General features: G+C 37.4%; 2 protein-coding genes across 7 annotated transcripts; one reads left to right on the top strand and one right to left on the bottom strand.

Annotated features, from left to right (window-relative positions):
• Positions 1 to 3264: 3264 nt before the first annotated feature.
• Positions 3265 to 13828, top strand: LOC147858182 (putative serine/threonine-protein kinase SIS8). 6 transcript variants are annotated; one of them, XM_087326926.1, is made up of 14 exons: positions 3268 to 4268; positions 6265 to 6294; positions 6455 to 6865; positions 6982 to 7082; positions 8308 to 9503; positions 10074 to 10114; positions 10409 to 10477; positions 11487 to 11587; positions 11713 to 11791; positions 11935 to 12033; positions 12157 to 12225; positions 12324 to 12373; positions 12588 to 12764; positions 13355 to 13828. In XM_087326926.1, exons 1-14 carry the CDS (start codon positions 3462 to 3464, stop codon positions 13443 to 13445), a joined length of 3321 nt encoding a protein of 1106 aa, XP_087183052.1. In that variant the 5' UTR covers positions 3268 to 3461; the 3' UTR covers positions 13446 to 13828. The 6 variants fall into 6 exon arrangements, 5 of the variants coding, with proteins under 5 accessions (XP_087183052.1, XP_087183054.1, XP_087183053.1 ...); XM_087326928.1 differs by lacking the exon at positions 6265 to 6294 and having other exon boundaries at positions 3269 to 4268; positions 6425 to 6865; positions 13355 to 13458; positions 13553 to 13828; XM_087326927.1 differs by lacking the exon at positions 6265 to 6294 and having other exon boundaries at positions 3269 to 4268; positions 6425 to 6865; positions 13355 to 13458; positions 13550 to 13828.
• Positions 13829 to 14814: 986 nt separating this feature from the next.
• LOC147858181 (uncharacterized) lies at positions 14815 to 18122 on the bottom strand. The gene is made up of 2 exons (XM_087327962.1): positions 17876 to 18122; positions 14815 to 15431 (listed from the first exon to the last, which is right to left on the bottom strand). The coding sequence occupies exons 1-2, from the start codon at positions 18110 to 18112 to the stop codon at positions 15069 to 15071; spliced, it is 600 nt and encodes a 199-aa protein (XP_087184088.1). The 5' UTR covers positions 18113 to 18122; the 3' UTR covers positions 14815 to 15068.
• Between the last annotated feature and the right edge of the window lie 619 nt (positions 18123 to 18741).

Here is an 18741-nt window from a genome sequence, read left to right as displayed (position 1 = left end):
TTTGATGACTTTGAAGTTTGGAGGCAATCTCAAGATAAAGCAAGGGTACTCCATGTTGCCATTCTGTTTGGCTTACGGATAGACCATGAAGAAAAAATAATCTATCACATCTTTGAATCCAAATGCAATGCAAATAACTTAAGAGACGGTAAACAAAGATCAAACATTTTAATGCATATAAAGTAATCTAACCTTGTTATGTGGGGAGAAATTATACACCTTCAACATGGACCATAATCAAGAAGGTACAAAAATGTTTACAAAACACCACCTTGGGTCAAGATTACCACATCAAACTCAAGTATGTCCTTGAAACTCATTGAATTAGAGGGTCTAATTAGAATCCACTTTCCCGTGGCAATCTAAAGGACATCCTCATGCATCACCTACCAATCTAAGTTTGGAATGTTGGCAACATACCACAAGAGGTAAATAAATGCATTATTTCAAAATCTAGTTGGGCACACAACACACATAATTGGTTTAAGAGATTGAAAGTGGTAACACTACTTTAGCTACAACTTGGTGGTACAATGACAATAGACATCAATTTGTGCCTCATATATCACATGCAAATGAAATGAGGAGGGTAAGGGTACTCTACTTGCATTAAATCCATACTACCAATATTGAGACAGAACATGACAACTTTCTATACTCAAAATTTTATTGATATTCCAAATACCTCATAAATTTAGGACATGGATCTCCACCGCACAAAAGAACACGAGAGAGGCAAGTTTCAACAAAAGCTTAATTAGTCTAGCTTTCCATTGTCCAACATATTACCATAAACTCCAAACATCTTGAAACGCAATTATAAGGAGACCTTTCAATTGATCAACAAAGGTTTAAAAAAAATCTACTTGGGCTTTTTCTCATTTGAAACGTGTGAAGAGCACTCAACTTGATGCCGAACCTAATCACCATTTATATCTAATTTAGATTGCTACAACTTTATGCTCAACCTTCAGTTGGATCGTATGCAAACAAAATTGACCGCACAATTATCATAGTTTTTTATATCAATTACACCACATTGACCTAGCTAACTATAATGCGCGAATTAATTCCAATGTCTAGGTTTTCTTTCAAGTCCATTTACATGTATTATATGTGTGTACATATATATATTACTGTCTTAGAGTTTGAAACATACACTAGTAGTTCCCTAGTCTATAATATTTTATTAGGAACATGATCACAGAGCATGTGTATCTAATGCACATGCAACATTTAAGGCCTCATGACTCGTGAATGTTTTCTGATAAAAATATTTGGGATTGAAAACAATGGCCTCGTCACTACTTGGGGCTAATCAGAACCTTCAACCATCATGGTTTAAATATACATATTCGTGCAAGGGAATTATATGAAGAAAACACGCGTATTCATAGAGGATGTGGTACTTCCTTTAAATTCCCTAGTGCTTCTTCACGTTTGAAAAGGAAACTCAACCACCTAAGATGATCGTTGAAACCAAAGTGAGATCATATACGAATATATAAGAGGTTTGCCTATTGTTGGATACTTGAGACCTTTGCTCCTTTATGTAGTGTTGAAGATCTTACAAAAATGGACTTTCGATCACCTAAGGGCCTTCCATGCCGATAACAAGAGAAATAAAGCAAAAGAACACAATGGCAGGGCCCATCATTGATTTTATTTTGTAGAATTAACATAGCAACGTGGGGGCATTGCTATTCAATTGATAACCGTGTCGATTACTCATCACATTGACAATGCTCGTCAACATTGTCCATGATGTTCTTCTCACGATTTTGACACTTGAGTAGCACAACACACTCTTTTCTTCTACATAATAAAGTCAAATATTCACGTCATTATTAATGTTGTTCATTAACAACTTATGCAATTCATTAGTATGCAATCAATTAATGTTCACTTTTTATGATTGAGGCATACTCGATTAATGTTGATCAATTATGTAATTACCAGACATTTGCTTTAATAACATCATGAAGAACAATTTTAATACCATTGGATTGTCATAACTTACAATATAGATATAGAGACATGAAACGAATAAATGACATACAATACCTCTTATCAATAGTGAGTTTACCAAATCGAGAGTTATTAATAATACTCTAGAGAACAATAGAGATATGTTTAATAGAAGACAAAACACTTAAGGTCGATTGATTAGTGCACAATGTTATGACCAAATCCTATCAAAATAATTTGAAAAAACTTGAGGAGAAAACACATACTTTGTTGTTTTGAGCCTAAGAGAAACGAAGAGCATATCAGAAAGTGAAAGTGAAACCGTACATAGTGTAGGGGGGTGGTGAGGGTTGGGGGGAAATCATGGTTCCAACTCATACACGTTTACTGCCCAATAAAGCATATCTGCGTAGACTAGAAGAAGAAGAAGAAGAGAGATATGGATGTTTTGTTTTGTTTGAGCATCGACGAAAACAACCATTATGTTAGGAACGGAGCATAAAACTTGGAATTGGGTGAAGAAGGCATCACTAAGGCTAGTGAAGAACGATGCATATACCCGACACACACCTCGTGACCAAGAAACCTAGAGTTTCTTCTCCGTCCTTGCTTCTGCTCATTCATGCAATATGCCGAGAGTGGCCTCCGACGACACATACACAAAGAGAGACACTTTAAACTCACATTGGCCATCCCTTCCCTTCCCTTCTTCTTCCCTCTTGTGTGTGTGTGTGTGTGTTGTGTGTGTAGGAATGACTCATTTTAAGGTGAAGAATTTTGATTCTATATATACACACATATTTTTTTACATATAGTTTATGTAAGTTAAATTTTTTTTTTCCAAAAAATAGTTTATGTAAGTTATTAATTAATTACATCAATTTTTTGAAAATAGATAAAATTAATTGTATGTAAATCAAAGAAGACACAAAAAAACAAAGAAAATAATCTGGATTCTGGATAATATTTGTAAATTGTAATAATAATAATAATAATAATAATAATAACTTTTGACTCTCTCTCTCTCTCTCTTTCTTTTTCTCTCTCTCTCTCCTCTCTCTTTTTCCCCACAGATTCACTCTCTAGAATTGAGCTCTCTCCTCTCTCTAAAACAGAGCTCTCTTCCTTCTCTAGGCTCTCTACTTCTCTCTCTCTCTCTAGAACAGAGCTCTCTCCTTCTCTCTCTCTCTCTCTAGAACAGAGCTCTCTCCTTCTCTCTCTCTCTCTCTAGAACAGAGCTCTCTTCTCTCTCTCTCTAGAACAGAGTGCTGTGTTTAACTCTCTCTCGATCTGGAACAGAGCTCTCTCCCTCTTAAACAAGAATCCATCTCTCTCTCTCTCTCTCTCTCTCTCTCTCTGTCTGTATGTTACTAACGACCTCCGTCTCTTCCTCTTCCTCTGTCGCCGCCATTAGCAGGAGGAGGCTTTTTAGCCATGGCTAATTAATTAACTAACCCTCCTCCTCTGTCTCCCCCCACCACAACAAAACCCTAATGAAGAACCTCTTCCGACGCCTCCACCTTTCCTCCCCACCCCCCACACACCAAGAAACTGTTGTCAAAGATGAGGAAGAAGACCACAGCAATACTGAGGACGATGATATTATCTCCTCCTCCTCCAAAACCAGCCCTAAAACCGGCCTGTTTTTGCTCCCAGAGGCTGCCTCCGGTCTCCTCACCGCTGCCAAGAACTCCCTCTCCCACACCTCCCACACTTTCATCAAGAGCCTCAGATCATCATCAAGGGAAGGAGGAGGAGGAGGAGGAGGAGAAGAAAATTCAGAATTAGAAGGGGAATTAGAAGGGGAAAAGGAAGAAGAAAGACCCATGAGTACCTATAATCATACCCACAAGACTGATGTCATAACAGGTTTCTTGGAAGAAACCAATCCTATGAGATCGGAATTGGAGCAAGAGCATCATGCTGCCATGGATGCAGTCGCAGCTTCTACAACCTCTTCCTTAGCTGCCTTGGCCTTAGATTCGCGAGCTCGTTCAGGTTCGAATACTGATATGGCCACAGCCATGGGTGAAGCTTCACTTCAATCTCATCCTCTTCATCATGATCAATCTACTATACATGTATTATCTGGCATTGGTCTTCAAAGGAACCAAAATGCTGTCTTCCGACTTGTAAGTGATCATGCTATTCTTCTACAAGATGAAGACCTTCAAGTTCAAGTAGCGATGGCTCTTAGTGTTCGAGATGATCCTGAAGCTGCCGCCATCGAGGTCGCTAAAGATTTAACCACTCCACCACCCAATAACTCTACAGCTGAGCTACTTGCCTACCAATATTCCGTAAGTTGTTCTATTAAATAAAGTGTTTTACTTAGGAGTTTCATCACTGTAGATTTAAATGAGTTTCACATGAGTATTAGAATCGTCACTATCACCATTTGTTTGTGCATAATGCTGGAAACATTAATCCAATTTAACAATTTGAATTGTCTGGTCCACACTGAAAACAGGTTCAATGGCATTCCTGATATTCATCATTGTAAATCATCATCATTCAAAGGCATCAGATGTATCTGGATATTAATCCACATTAATTCTTTGGCAATTGGCTTATCCTTATGAAAGCATGTGTTATTCACGTTATTCTAGAAACATTCTCTGCGTAGTTGTATGAACTTAACGTAGAAAACTTTCAAATGAAATCATGGAGTGCTTCAAAGCCCTACTCTATCCAGAGGGCTTTCTGTATATTGTCATTCTTTTGTGGGTTTCCGCATCATATTGATGCTCCCAGTAGTAATATAAGTTATTACTAAAGTCAAACATATGGAAACACAGTTTCAAAGTTTTTCTGATTGGAGCAACTTCATGAAAAGATCCACGCGTTTATTGCTACACTAGGATGCCCCAGATACTCTTATCTGCAATCACCCCCTTGTTCATAATGGTACTGGGTGTCAACATAGTTAGTCCTCCCAGGAAACCAGTTTCAGTGCAATCACATGCAAGTCTGGCTGTCACAGATGTTCTACACTGGTTTGCATTGGCTTGACACTTCTAGTATCTGCAATCCATGAAAATTTTGTTAATCCGTTCACTCCGTGCTCTTAGAATTTGCTATAACCCACAAATCGTCTTCTTGAGCTGCTAGATTGTTTTTCTAAATCGGGCAATTCATAACCTGGTGGCTATGCACAAATATCTCTAGCTTGAGATGCTTACACTGAAAGTATTTCAATCATTAATATCACGCGCATCATCTCATCTGCAACTGCTTCCATTGACCTCCATCAGTGGTTCTGTTCCATGTGTAAGCTTATTTCCCCCCTTTGGAAGTGCCTCCCCTGATTATAGTGTCAAAGTAGACAAAAGATGTGGCAATAGAGCCAACTCTTGATTCTGTGTGTCACCTTCCACTTTTGTCTGGGTCAGCTCACTGTACCAGCATTTGTGAGATTTTTGCTTTCCCCAGAAGGATCAGAGGTATGTAGATTCTCGTTCCCAACTGATTATGATCCATAGTTTGCCTATAGGATATGTAAAGGTTAGAAATACATTTCCTAACTTTTAGACGAACTAGTTTTGTAAGCTTTACTTTATAAGGAACTCATTGTTCACATTATAAACGTAATCTATTTTTTTCAATATAAGTTTTGAGTCTTCATAAGCATAGAAACCATTGAAGGGAGGCATGGGCATTATGTTGCTTCATGCAAATGCACAAAACAATTCGATGTAACTTCTTCTCTTATGATGTATTCACTCTTGCATTTCCCCTTGACAACAATAGTTTGATATCCTTATATTATTAATGTCATATGGTAGTAGGGAGGCAAATAAAATGGAAAATGTGGCGAAAACAATGTTTCCGGAAGACTGATTTCCATTACTGCCCAATGAATTTGCTCCACCATCCTATTTTGTTGAGGTATATGGGCAATGGTTCACTTACAAAACCATAGCTTTTGTCTGGGTGACTTCTGGGCTGATGGCTGCCCCATGTTTTGAGATTTACTGCATAAATTAAATACTATAAGAAAACCATTATGCCCTAGCCAGCCTTTAGCATTGCTCAGTAAGTGGTACGGTATCTCTTTACCTCTCTTTATCAGAAACAAAAGTTTTCCCTCGCATTCGTCCTAGACACCTAGTTCTTCAGTATTTATCAAGATGTTCTCCCCTCTTTTGTAATTTAGATGCTCTCTTTCTCTTTACTATAGTAGTGACTGGTCCATATGTAGGTTCTAAAGAAATAGAAAATTTTCTTTGTTAATTTGTTTGATAACTTACAGATAAATGGTTCTATTATCTTAATGCTGCTATAACTTTACTGCAGAAGTTCAATATTCCTAACTATGATGACAAGGTTTTGGATGGGTTTTATGACTGGTCCATATTTAGTTTCTAAAGAAATAGAAAGTTTTCTTTGTTAATTTGTGTGGTGACTAACAGATAAATGGCTCCATTGTCGTAATGTTGCTATTGCTTTACTGCAGAAGTTGAATATTCTTAACTATGATGACAAGGTTTTGGATGGGTTTTATGATGTGTATGGAATAACATCAGACTCAACTTTAGAGATGATGCCAACTCTGATAAACTTGCAAGAGACACCAGTGTCAGAACAGATGACTTATGAGGTTGTCCTGGTAAACAGAGTAACAGATAACAATCTAGTAAGCCTCGAACAAAAGGCCATCTCCACGTCGCTGAGCTCTAGAGTGGGTATGGCCGGTGGAATGAAGACAAATGGCTTGATACAGAGAATAGCAGACATGGTAGCTGATCAGATGGGTGGTGTGGTTAGTGATTCAGATTCACTTCACAAAATGTGGGGAACAAGTAGTGAAGAGCTAAGATTGTCGTTAGGAAAGGCCGTACTACCTTTGGGACGTCTACAAGTCGGACTTGAGCGGCATCGTGCCTTACTGTTTAAGTTGAGCAACTTTCTTGAACAAAAATAACTACAGATGATATCAGAAAGATAAAGTGGAGATTGTATCTAAAGGAAAATAATGTGATTGATCATTTCATCCTTTTGTTTTCTGTGCAGGTTTTAGCTGACGCAATTGGAGTGCCTTGTCAGCTGGTCAAAGGCAGGAAGTACACAGGGAGTGATGAAATAGCAATAAACATTATCAAGATTGATGCAAGGTTAGTGTGCTGAAGTTAAATATTGAATACCTGTTGTGTTCATGCTATATATTCACGACAAATTATTTATCTGTCGAGTGATATCGTTACTGTGTCGATACATTAGCGAATGTCATTCAAATAAATCTGCTGAAATGAAATGGTGAAATCTGTTGCATCAAACACAATCTTTTCTCTAATTAGACTACATTCATCAAACTAGCAGTGATGAACACCAAATTGATTTAATGAGTGTCCATAAGTGAGCACATTAAGCTTGTTTTTTTCTATTTCTATTTGCATTTTAACTTATTTATGTTTATTTTGGTTTGTTTTTCTCAAAGGATGAGACAACATTGTAAGATGTAATCTCTTGTTTGGTCTTATTTGCCATTTTGGCCCCTTAAAAGATGTTAATATATCTTTCTTCTTTCTTCAATACAATTTCTATACATCATCTTGAACATTTAGACCAAATACTATTTTATCAGTATGATGATATTGGATGCAAATTTCTATGTGGAATAGGGGCTCCTTTTGGTGCTATGAGAACCCAATTTGTTATTAGTCCGCTCTTAGTGAAGGCCAAAGTTTTGAAGTTTTCTGGAAACCATTAACTGTTGCAATAAAAATAGAATATCCATAGAAAGTCAACACACAAATAAAGTGGAGAAGTAAGAGATTATATCAATAGCAGGATGCAGAAACGTAATTACAACAGAGATATGATGCAACTGAGTCATACACTCATATGCTCCTAAGTGTGAGCAAATATAAATACAATTATGTGGTATTCTATCACATAAATGCTTCCTCCTATTTACGGTTTTTCTCACATGAATGCTCTGCAATAACATTTTCATCCACTCAGGTCCCAGGGTCTTGGTAAAGGGATCTGCACAGTCAAGAGGTTAGTTGATTCGTGTTCACACCAACATTCCCCCTGAGGCGCTTTATCTGCACAATCTTTTGGTCTCCTCCAGACAGCCTAGCTACATTTGTCTAGGCTCGGCTCTCTCTCTCTCTCTCTCTCTCTGTGTCTCATTCCCTCAATAATTTGCTCATTTGTATTCTGCACTTATTTAGTTTATGAACCAGACAAGTCCAACTCTCATAAAGGTATATCTTTAGCCACACCATTCTGGTTCTGTAAAAGCATCTTCAAGTAAACAAATAAGTTATGATCCGCAAAACAAATCAATTAAGTGAGACCTGCTATTCTAAGATGATATTTTGTTTTCTGCAGGGAATACATAGTTGATTTGATGGGATCTCCAGGCATGCTGTCTACATATGATCCCAAGTACAACCTTTATCAGGAAACTGTAATTCCTTGCACTCCATCTGCTCCAGATGATACAGATGGTGACCATATTTTCAGCAAAGATGTTTTTGTTGATTACAATAGTCAGGCTATATGTGAAGACCCCATATCAACAAAAAATTTAGCTGGCAATGTTCCTGGGGTGAAGGCAGTGGAACATCAAGAAAGTGAACCACTTGAGGAAGTTGATGCCATCCCTACTTTGCCTATTGTAAACAGACCTTTTTCTCATTGGAGGTCTCCATCGTGGACTGAAGGGATGCAAGACTCCAAAGTAAAAGATGTTGGTGTTTCTGAGTACATGATGGAAGCTACTAAAGAGGACCCGAAACTTGCAAAAAGGCTGCATGACTTTCTTGTTGAGAATGGGCTTCAACCACCTTCCAACTTATTCAATGATATTCCTGTGAAGGCATTACCATCGCCTATAAATTTGGAAGTGAGCAATGCTTCAAATGAAAAACAATTAGAAAATACTGATAAAAAGGGTACTGGTTATATGGAAGAGAGGAATAGTTCAAGTCCAGGGAGGCCTTCTAGTACATCATTAACTGTTGATGGAACCTCGGAAGAAACTGCCAAGGAGAAGCTGCTGCAGCGGCTACATTCTGTGGAAGGCTTGGGGATGAGGAGACCCTTAACTCCCTCTACAAATACGTCACCAAATTCATCAGCATCACCAGAAGCTGCTATTATACAATCTTCTACTCTTATGTCACCAACGGGAACCACTCTGGTGAAGGATAATATTCCATCTGAACTTATAAAACGTGTTCCTGTAGCAGCTGCCGCTGCCGCTGCCACAGCCGCAGTTGTGGCCTCTTCAATGGTAGTTGCAGCATCTAAGTCAGATCTTGTTTCTGATCCATGTCTCGAGGTTCCTGTTGCAGCTGCTGCAACAGCTACTGCTGCTGTGCTCATGGCAACTTCTGCCGTTGTTGGTAGACGTATCGACTTTCCTGCTTCGGAGTTTGTAAAGGAGGAAGCCTTAGACGAAGAAAGAGTTTCAGGAAAATGCACCGGGTCTGTTTGTGCCAAGTCAGATCGAGGTCTTGATGATGTGGTTGAATGGGAGATTCAATGGGAAGAACTTGTTGTAGGAGAAAGAATTGGGCTTGGTAAGTTGATATAATGGGTTTAATCTAGCTGTAGTTAGCCAATGAAATCGTTTAGCTTGACACAACTTCACGTTGGTAATTTTGCATTTATGCTTGAATTGTCCTGGGATATTGATTCATGTAAAGAAGTCCAACCACATGAATTTTTCAGGCTAGTGAACTTTAACAATGCATGTATCATGATATTTATTATAATAAACTCAGGATATTGTATAATCTTTTGTTACAAGGAATGAACTTTGGATGCCTGGGACACATTATCTTGATTTAACATTGAGCACAATAGAAATATATTGATCCCAGCATTGAGTATAGAATCTGTTGTACTATACGTGAGATATGAACATAGAACTGAGAACTCACAATCAGATCTATGTTCATCATCCTAATCCTATTTCGTATACAACATAAAAGTATAACTTTCTAGCTATATATATGTGCTACATTAAAACCAATCAGTGGGTTTCATCTTTCATTTATGGATAGGCTCCCTAGTTTTGAGGGTTGGATGTCATTTCACTTGTTTATTTGGCATATAATTGCTTATCATGTCTTTATCTTTTGTTGCAGGTTCTTATGGAGAGGTTTATCGTGGAGAGTGGCATGGAACGGTTGGTATTTGCAACCAATTTGACAATTTTCATTCTCTGTTTAGTTTATATATGCTAACTAACACAAGGTTTTCCTCATACCACCTAAATTTTTTACGAGTATTGAAAACGTAATCCTATTGCATACCACATGTAATAAATCTTAGTTGGTAGTATTATTTCCATGTAGCTCAACCATAGGCTTCTAGGAAATGCAATGACTTTACTAAATAGGTTTTAGCTAGTTTATGAAGTTGTACTCATGATGCTAACTATCTATATTTCATTAACACTTCTGCATAAATTATGTCTTAGGAAATTGCAATTAAAAAGTTTCTTGAACAAGATATTTCAGGCGATGCATTGGAGGAATTTCAAAGAGAGGTAATGAATGCTCTCTGATATTATCATACTGCATTTCTGCATTTCTCTAGGATCCTGATGAATGTGGTATAGTCTTGGTGTAGAAATGGTGCAAAGCAAGCAAATGATTGAAATTGAGTTCAATCTCTGATCATTTATACTTTTAGTTTTGTGATTTGCTAATTTGAACTTGATCAATCGCTGCCCATTGCGGTCATCAGCTGTATGGATTAGTAGTGAGTCTTTTATATAGAAAACAATGTTGCTATTCCACCAATCTCCTATCACTGCCTGCATGCTGACATCTTGTTTTGCTGAAAGACTAGATTATTTCTAGAGAATTATCCCCCCCACACCACACTAGTGAGCACCGAATATATGTTTTTTATGTGGGTAGGAACAATTTTCAAGAACTTGACCATATCTTTGTCTTTAATGGCGGTATCATGGTCGGAATGGGATCAGGTGTTTCACGTCTTACAAAGATGCCCGGACGGAACAAACGTTCGACCCCAATCATGTGCACTATCAGCTTTATCCAATACATGGTCGTGGATAAAGATTTTCTGTATCATTTTTAATATCTCAGGGTATACTCAATTGTGTCTCAGGGGGAATACCCAGAGTAGTCAATCAAGGCTCTAGAATAAGGTGTTAGAATGAGAAATCTTGACTTGCTCCAGATATTTAATGCCACTTTGGTATATTCAAATGTGACTGAGATGAAGTGTGGTCAAAGTAATAAGTGGAGAAGTAAAGAAGATGGTGGTGGTGGCCAGTTTTGTAACTTTTGGAAGCTCATTTTAACTTTTATTTAATCAGCTTGAGCAATGAGACTTCTATAGAACCAAATGCCCTTAGTGTGCCTCTCTACCTCTTAGCCATCACTTAACAATGGATTGGTCCTAATTATAAACACTGGTTGTTTCCTGACCTCCTGTTCTAAAAATACCATTGGAAGGGTCACAATATTTAAGAACGTTTGGTGTTAGGGATCAAAAAGTTGTCATCATATTCTGACTTCTTGCAGGTTCGTTTGATGAAACGAATGCGCCATCCTAATGTCGTTCTCTTTATGGGAGCTGTTATGCAGCCCCCGAATCTTTCAATTGTTACGGAGTTCCTTCCCAGGTAAGGATGGATTTAACGTGGAACTTCACTATTATCTATGTCTTTATGAATGTTCTCCTCAATTCTCTAGCAGATTATTGTCCAGATTGTGTATATTTATTGCTTCAAATCCACTCTTTTACCAGGGGGAGTCTTTATCGTTTGATTCATCGCTCTAATAGTAATCTAGATGAGAGAAGAAGGATGCGCATGGCGCTGGACGTTGTAAGTTCTTAACTTGTGATGAATATGTTTTATGATGGAATATTTGTCTTGCAGACACTACTGTAAGATCTTCCATGTAGGAAATTACTTCCACTTTTTGATACTCTTTTCCAAGATTTAAATTTAACGTGTGGATATCTTAGGCAAGAGGTATGAACTATCTGCATACTAGCACACCAGTTATTGTGCATCGGGATCTCAAATCACCAAACCTACTCGTAGACAAGAACTGGGTGGTTAAAGTAAGATTTTTTTCCGAATATGAACTTGTTTTTATCTATTTAAATATATACAAACTCGAAAATGGATCTTGTTGATTCTCTTTTTGTGTTGTATAACAAGTTTCAGGTGGACATGTTTTGTAGGTTTGTGACTTCGGTCTCTCTCGAATGAAACACAATACATTCTTATCCTCGAAATCCACAGCTGGAACAGTAGGTTTATATCAAGCTTAATGGGGGTGTTTTCACTATAATCGTCATGGTTTTGGTAATAAAATTGTGGTTTGGGTGTTTCAACTTTTGTCTTTCAGCCTGAATGGATGGCACCTGAAGTTCTTCGGAATGAACCTTCAAATGAAAAGTAAGTAGTATAATATGCAATGCAATAAAAAACGTAACGCAAGAAATCTGAGAATAGAGTGCATAACGTGTAACACATTAAACATAATTTATGTTTTTGCTAGTGTTTTATGTGTTGCCACACAATGCTTTCTTTTCTCTTCATACGAAGACAATAAATAACAGGCCATTTTAGAGGTTCAGAAATATTAGAGAATTGTCAAGTTTGCATTCAGGTCGGATGTCTACAGCTTTGGCGTGATACTATGGGAGCTGGCTACCTTGCAGCAGCCATGGGCCGGTATGAACCCAATGCAAGTTGTCGGAGCCGTCGGTTTTCAATACAGAACATTGGATATTCCAGAAGACTTGGATCCAGCCATCATAACAATAATTCAGCAGTGTTGGCAGAGGTACATATGTTTTTGTTTTTGTCCTTCCTCTTTTTAATCTTTGTTATGCCTAGGAGTGGTTTAGAACTTCCCTTTGTTCTTTCTTTCTTTCTTGGGAAACAATTGCCAATATACCATCAAAAGTTTTCTGACTGAAGTGACAATTTTATGCATGCCTCTTATTACTGGAATGAGGATACGTACTGCCAATTGATTATTAGCAAACAGCATGTTCAACAACTTAACTACTGTGCATAATTAACACATCATGATGAGTAATTGGCTATAAGTTATGTTGCTGGGCTATTAATAATGCCATGCATGAAGGAACATTTAATCTAGTTTAAATGAGCTTTTCAACATTTGAATGGCCTTTTCAAAAACACTTATTAACTGCAATGAATGGTATATATATTATTGATAATCCTGACTCCTCTTAATGAGGGATAAGAGAAGGATTTTATTGAACAGTATTGAAGGTCAGAATTGAACTCATGATCTATCACTTATGTGGCAAAGCCCCAAAAAAACATTTTGCATAACTCCCATTTGTTTAAAATGTTTCGTTTTCAATGTTTTTTTCTAAGCAAATATTCTTATATTTTATACAGCAATCCAGCTGCACGTCCATCATTTGGGGAAATAATGAATGCACTAAAACCATTACAAAGACCTCCTACCTCACAAACTCCCAAAGCTTAAATGTCTCAGTGTTGTATGTTTCATTGACTTAATTTTTTTCCAATTTCCAGAGTCCTCCATGAAATTGATGCCATGTCATTTCTTCTGTTTTTTTTCCATCTTAGAAGTGTTGTGGATCTAAAAGAGAGATGGTATAGCTCGAGTTCTCCTGTAGAAAAAAGTTGTGGCTCAACAACAAACTATTGGATCAGTATGATCTTTACGGTTTTTTTCACAAGCTTAAAAAACAAAGGCTTGTTTGTTGAGCTCAATGTTTCTATTCACCTGTGTACAGTAGAAGAATCCATGGCTTCACACAAAATGGAGATGGATAAATTTCCAATGGTTTTACTTTGTAACATAAAGTATTGTGCAAGAAAGAGTAGTTTCTTAACCTTGTTATCTTCATGTTCATTTGTAGATTCACTAATATCATATTTCATTCAAATATGTCACTTTTGGATAATCAATTGTCATATGTTTAGATTCACATCACTGAAAACAAAGAAAAAATTCACAAATATTGAAATTCAAACCAGATAAATAAATTATAATGCAAATCCTATCCCATCACAAAATGCACTATACTTACTCTGGAAAATCATGAGATATATAGGTTTACCCTATAGCTTTACTATACATATATCATACTAAATAAGTCGTTTGATATAGTGTGGATTTCTAAGTTATAAATGTGATCAGTCATCATTGCCACCAGGGGCAAGGAGGATGCATCAAATCCTTTAAAAAATGATAAATGCTAAACAAAAATTTGATCATAGACCTTTTAGCATATTTTAATGTTTTAAAGAGTATATCAGTCTACATGGTGCAAGCTCTCAACCATCATGACAATCTTTCATGCTCTCTAAAAACAAAAATTCTCATCTAGTCTCTTGAAAGAAGTTTTTCCACGTGGGGGGGTTGAAGACAGCCTTCTATTTTTTTATTTTCCGAAATAGAAAATGTGCCCCCATTTGAATGGGAAAATGTCTAGGTCTGAATCTATTAGATAATATCAATTCTGACTCCAAAATGTAACATTGGGTCTTAATCTGCGAGACCAGACTCATGGCATGAAATGCATACAATTCTTGGGATCATAGTCTTTAGTCCAGTCTGAAGGGAGTACCATAAAGAGTTATTTGGGAAGTTCCACCAGGTTAATCTGTACAAAAATGTATAAGACTTCTTGGCGTCATACTCTTAGTTCTATTCTTAGGAGAGAACATTTTAAAGACTTCCTTCGGAGACACAGCTATGTGCAAGTGTTACTGATATGGGAATCAGTGTGATGATGTGTACAATAAATAAGTGCACTGAATCTGAAAATCTTTCATAAACACTAAGGCCATAATGGACAAACATATGCAATAACACTAACATCATATGCCCAACTACTCATCAACTTTTTACATATTCAAATGTTATACCAGACGAGCTCAGCATTTCTTTCAGTTGCTTTTTTGCTTGGTCGTCCCTCTTTTCTCAGTTGCTACAATGAAAAGGTGTAATTACACGAGCATCATATTGTGTATACTAAACACACATTCATATCTAATTGCTGTGCCAAACTCAAGAAAAACGTTTTGTTACAAATTCCAAAAATTTTGTTTCAAATTGTCATTCTTTTTCCTTTGTTATTCAAATCCCACTCTTTTGTAGGGAGACATGTTGGGCAATCCATCCAAGACCATCATAAAGGCCTTCTCCAGTCAAGGCACAACTTGGTTGTATATGCCAATCATGGTTTTTTATATCATGAAGAGATAGTAAATTGGTGATCTCAGCTGGTGTCATCGCACCTTTAACATCTTGCTTGTTAGCAAACACAAGGACTACTGATGGTTGAAGCTCTTCATGTTGCAAGAGGCGGAAAAGCTCATCCTTTACAATAGAGATACGTGCACGATCAGTGCTATCCACAACTATCACAACTGCATTTGTGCCCCTATAGTATGTGGCCCAAGATGAGCGAAGAGTGTCTTGACCACCCAAATCCCAAACCTGAAGAATAGATAGGGTATTTTCATCACATATGTCATGAGTCAAGAATGTATTTCAGAAATAGATTAAGACACCAAACAATTGAGGATAGTATATTGGCATCATGTAAACCACGTTAATCTAAAAGTTACATTCGTAATTACTTATTCCTCTTAATGAAGGTTTGATTTCCATTTGATAGTGGTGAGGAGGCAGGACAGGATATACACTTCCAAGCTACAAAGTATTTCCCTAGTCAAAATGAATTGTGGGAAATAAGTAATGCCATTAGCTCCAGACTTCATTGCTAGAGGAAGTGTTTCTGGCATACTAATAGGTCTTAAAAATATACTAGTCAATGTTTCAAATTTTGCCTTTTGTGTAATATGGTCACATTCAATAACAAAATGGGGATTGTTCTCAAAAACCTAATCATTTGTTACAAAGTGGTGGAACCAAATCAAATAGGGTGAGGGGAGGGAGAGGGAGAGGTACAAACGACCAATACCACTGGAAGAATTCCTTTGCAGTTGATCAGGACTGGAGCTGGTACACTTAGAATTGTTGGGCATATTCCTTTACAGAGCCTATTCCGAGACAGGATCATTTTTCTAAGGATCAATATATCTAGTTGGTAATTGTTGTCAGCATTTTTTTGTCTAATTCAATTCACGTACTGAGCAAAAAGTCGAGGTGAGTATATCAAGACTGTCACTTCTTCCTGTTTTACTCCACCCAATGCATAGCCATATGCACAGATAACTGCCCATACAGCTATTCCTGGGTTATACCATAATCAGGGTAATGATTCAACAACCCACTAGTTCATATTATAATGGGCAATCAGGGGAGTGTATAATGTAGCTTTATTGATCGTTAACATTCTCATTACACAGTGATCTAACGTCATAATCTTTAATAGGATTAACTGGGAATAAGTTTATAGACGAAGATACAAAAATCATAGATCTGAAACTATCAGAAACTTTGCTTTAAAATCACTGAGGAAAGAAGAAGATCTATCTGAACAATATCTTATCGAAAACCGATTGGACATGTGCCGCAGATAACATCTCTTTGGGTTTAGGTGTGTTGCTACACATATCAAGTTATTGGTGATGGGCTTGCCCACAACATGGTAGCTTCTATTTAATCACATGCAAAGCTGTATTTAATGAGAGTCATCACTGCAGTTCAGAGGGAGATCTATGACTGACCAGCAGATCTATCCTTCATACAGACTGAAGAAGCCAAAATAATATTCTGAGATACAATAGGGATAAAGGAATGAACAGCAAAGGCCAAAAAAGAATGAAAAAATGGGAAAACTATCATTTAAAAACACCTGCCCAACAAAGAACATAATCGTGATAGGTCTGGTCCTGGGCAAACCATATTGTGAGATCTTAATTCCAATTCTTGCGCCGGACCCTGTTAACAATATGAAGCTACGATTCCTGAACTATCCCATTTATGATGGCGAGGACAGGGGGTGATATTTGGAAATGATCAAAATTTTCAGGATCAGCCAAGGAAGGGGCGTGCTCTGCTGCATCAGCAACATTTTGGGTGTGTCCTATATAAGTGAACCAACCTCCAACATGATATTTCAATTCGCAAATGGGATGGCAAAATATCACTAGGTATTACAAACGAAGTAGACCAAGTAGTGTCACTGAGGTAGCAATGCACTCTAAAGGGCTTAAACTCACAAAATCAGCATAACTACTGGGTTACCAAATCATTACCAGGCATATTGCATAAAGTTATTGTCCGAGAAACGAGAAACTACTCTTACCTTTAATGCTTCATCTGCTTCATGGCTTCAGCTATGCATGAGGTGCCTACTAAATGGCAATACATGGAATGAATGTCTAGCGTATTCAAACCTGATATCTGATTCAATACACTCTATAACATTGGTATAGAACGTTACTTGCAAAGTTTTTTAGTCTTGTAAATCTGCCATGTGAGAACTGCCAATTAAGATCGTATAAATATCTGATCAATTGAAAATTTCTCCTTTCCCTTTTCTCACTCTTAATACATTACAAACTATGGCTCTGGGGAGAGCCAACAGAAATTCGAGGCCCAAACTGCCGTATTGTATGCTACAGATCTCTACCCACTTGGATAGAAATCATACATGGTCATTCTAACAGTCTACTTCACTTAGGGAATATTATCTTGTGTTTCTCTATCACACATACAGCAAAATGTCTCTGCTCGCATATACATGTGCGCATACATTGGCGTATATGCATGCACTTAAAATCATACATACATACATACATACATACATACATACATAAACACATAGGGGATAAAAGAAGAGGGGATACCTAGGATCTGATGCTTTTGAAAACGCCTTCTTTGACAATGGTACATGCATATATAGAACATATACAAACACACAGTGCGTACTCACCCACCATATATAGAAGATGAAAGGAAGTGGAGGGCACCTCAAATCTGATGTTTTTGAAGACGACTTCTTCGACATTGCTGCCAACGGTTGGTTGAGTGGAGACTACATCGCCCAGATGAAGCTTATAGAGGGTGGTGGTCTTTCCTGCGTTATCCAACCCCACCATCACGATCTTATACTCCTTGGCAGGGAACAGAGCAAACCATAGCCGAGAAAACAAAACGCCCATCTCTCTCTCTCTCTCTCTCTCTCTCTCTCTCTCTCTCTCTCTCATATCTCTAATGGGTTAAGCTATCTATATCCAATACTACGTACTTTTAAAGTTTCTCAGTACACACAAATGTATGTGGTGTATGTGTATGTGTATGTGTATGCGTATGTGCACGCGTGTTTGTATTGTGTGTGCGTATGTATGTATGTATGTATGTATGTATGTATGTATGTATGTATGTATGTATGTATGTATGTATGGTGCATCATTTTGCTTCTTGTTCAAAAGATGGTGGTTGATGTCAAGCGTCCTTGCTAAGTTGCTTGACCCTATGTGTTGTCACACGTCTTCTATGCAACCAAGGTCCAAAAACAGGGATAAAGATAGACCAAGCTTGGATTTTCGCTTCCTTATCCCACCTACAACTTAGATACAAAATATTTGTGCCAAAAAATCAAATAGATCAAGCATAAGGATTTTTTGGGCAATAGTTTTGTCCATCGATCTTAGGCACAAGAATCACAAGGGAAGGGCGCACAACCAAGTAGGCAAATCCAATTTTGGTGTATCTTGACTATTTCTAAGAAGTTAAGAGTATTCCAATCATTATGAAAATAAGGAGGGGTATTTTCCCAAGAAGAGGTCCAAACCGATTCAACTATACTAGAAAGAGTGGTGTTCTATATATTGTC

This window comes from Azolla caroliniana, unplaced genomic scaffold (assembly GCF_043228905.1).
Source record: "Azolla caroliniana isolate FFs.n. ecotype wild unplaced genomic scaffold, voAzoCaro1.0.p SCAF_11, whole genome shotgun sequence".
In the NCBI taxonomy this organism is placed as follows: Eukaryota; Viridiplantae; Streptophyta; class Polypodiopsida; order Salviniales; family Salviniaceae; genus Azolla; species Azolla caroliniana.
The sequence above is the reverse complement of the archived record's forward strand: the minus strand, read 5'-3'. Positions and strand labels throughout refer to the sequence as shown.

What these genes read in the sequence shown, in the direction of transcription:
- LOC147858182 (XM_087326926.1), top strand. Translation starts at nt 3,462, where the DNA reads ATGAAGAACCTCTTCCGACGCCTCCACCTTTCCTCCCCACCCCCCACA. An exon ending in ATTATCAAGATTGATGCAAG is followed by an intron (nt 7,083 to 8,307) that starts GTTAGTGTGCTG and finishes TGTTTTCTGCAG; the next exon opens with GGAATACATAGTTGATTTGA. An exon ending in ATTCAGCAGTGTTGGCAGAG is followed by an intron (nt 12,765 to 13,354) that starts GTACATATGTTT and finishes TATTTTATACAG; the next exon opens with CAATCCAGCTGCACGTCCAT.
- LOC147858181 (XM_087327962.1), bottom strand. Translation starts at nt 18,112, where the DNA reads ATGAGAGAGAGAGAGAGAGAGAGAGAGAGAGAGAGAGAGAGAGAGATG. An exon ending in TCAAAAACATCAGATTTGAG is followed by an intron (nt 15,432 to 17,875) that starts GTGCCCTCCACT and finishes TCTATTCTTCAG; the next exon opens with GTTTGGGATTTGGGTGGTCA.